Genomic DNA, 1,380 nt, shown 5'->3' on the forward strand with positions numbered 1-1,380 from the left:
GTACATTAACTCACGAGTATTTTGTTATGGGTTATCTTTTTGTTGAATATGAGCCCACTGCTATGTAGCTTTTTCACACAAACCATCCTGTATGTCCAATTTGGGTTTCTTTAAAGTGGAATAGGAAATTAGTTACTATTGAAGCAATCTGATTGTATGATTTTTCTAGTTGGTAACTTCTTCTCTCTTCTACTGTTCTACAATTTTCTTTCCCCACAGTTAAATCATGAGTGGTTTTTTTTTTTTTTTTTTTTCCCCTAACAACTTGCTTTTGTAGAGTCTGGAATCTTTAATTTCCAAAGGAATAGTAACTCATTTCAATGGTTTATATAATATTTCTTTAAGTTATGTGACATGTGTAACTGAAATAAACAGATCTGTGATCAAACACAGTTGATTCTTAATAAGTAAATGGTTCATCTGATAGGAGCAGAAGTGTACAAGCATGCAGGGTGCTTTAAGCATTCACATTGCTTATAGTGCACTGGGAAGACCAAGTGTGTGTTTCTGATTGCTCATGGCTAAATTATTTTGAAATTTCTTCATGAGCAATTTTTAACACCTCATCATGCTGCCCATTTTTCTTCTGTAAGAGTACTGGTCTTCCTAGTTTAGAGTAGAAAGGAGTAGAAAGCCTTTCTGACTATTAAAGTCTCAGGTATCTATTGTTGTCCTGGGGAAAAATATATATGAAACCATTAAAAAAAAATGAGTAAAGAGTGAAAAGCAGCTGCTTAACTATAAATATGGTATAGGCATAAAAAATAATGGGAGAAGCTTAATTTTGCTCTCCTTTAGTGTGGTCTGGGCTTAGTGACTCCTAAGGAACAGAGTATACAGGCACACCTTGGAGATACTGTGGATTTGGCTCCAGACCACTGCAGTAAAAGTGAATATTGCAATAAAGTGAGTCACACACATTTTTTGGTTTCCCAGTGCATATAAAAGTTATGTTTACACTATACTGTAGTCTATTAAGTGTGTAATAGCATTATGAAAAAGTTTGAAATATTGTGAAAATTATCAAAATGTGACACAGACATAAAGTGAGCACATGCTGTTAGTAAAATGGCACTAATAGGCTTGCTTGAGGCAGCATTGCCACAAATCTTCAGTTTGTGGGGAGAAAAAAAAACAGTATCTGCAACATGCAATAAAGCAAAGCACAATACAATGAGTTGTGCTTGTACAGTGGGAGGAATAGTAATTTTAATTAGTGGGAAAACCTGGCAGATACCACCTTAACCAAGTGATCGAGGTTAATGTCACTAGAGTTAGATATTGAGATAATGTACCCTTTGATATTATGTGATAAGAAGAGCACCTCACTTTTATGGTATTCTTCCCCAAAACTCATAACCCTAGTCTAGTCATTAGAAA

The 1,380-nt window shown here is 34.7% G+C and overlaps 1 protein-coding gene across 1 annotated transcript in view; it reads left to right on the forward strand.

Moving 5' to 3' along the window:
* Positions 1-1,380, forward strand: part of UBE3D (ubiquitin protein ligase E3D) — a 168,346-nt gene that overhangs the window by 23,023 nt on the left and 143,943 nt on the right. The window contains exon 4 of the mRNA XM_042782275.1: positions 799-906. Coding sequence (XP_042638209.1) covers positions 799-906 — 108 coding nt within the window. The remainder of the gene's footprint in view (positions 1-798; positions 907-1,380) is intronic.

Source organism: Orycteropus afer, unplaced genomic scaffold, assembly GCF_000298275.1.
Source record: "Orycteropus afer afer isolate SDZICR_OR568_19922 unplaced genomic scaffold, OryAfe1.0 scaffold00011, whole genome shotgun sequence".
Lineage (NCBI taxonomy): Eukaryota > Metazoa > Chordata > Mammalia > Tubulidentata > Orycteropodidae > Orycteropus > Orycteropus afer.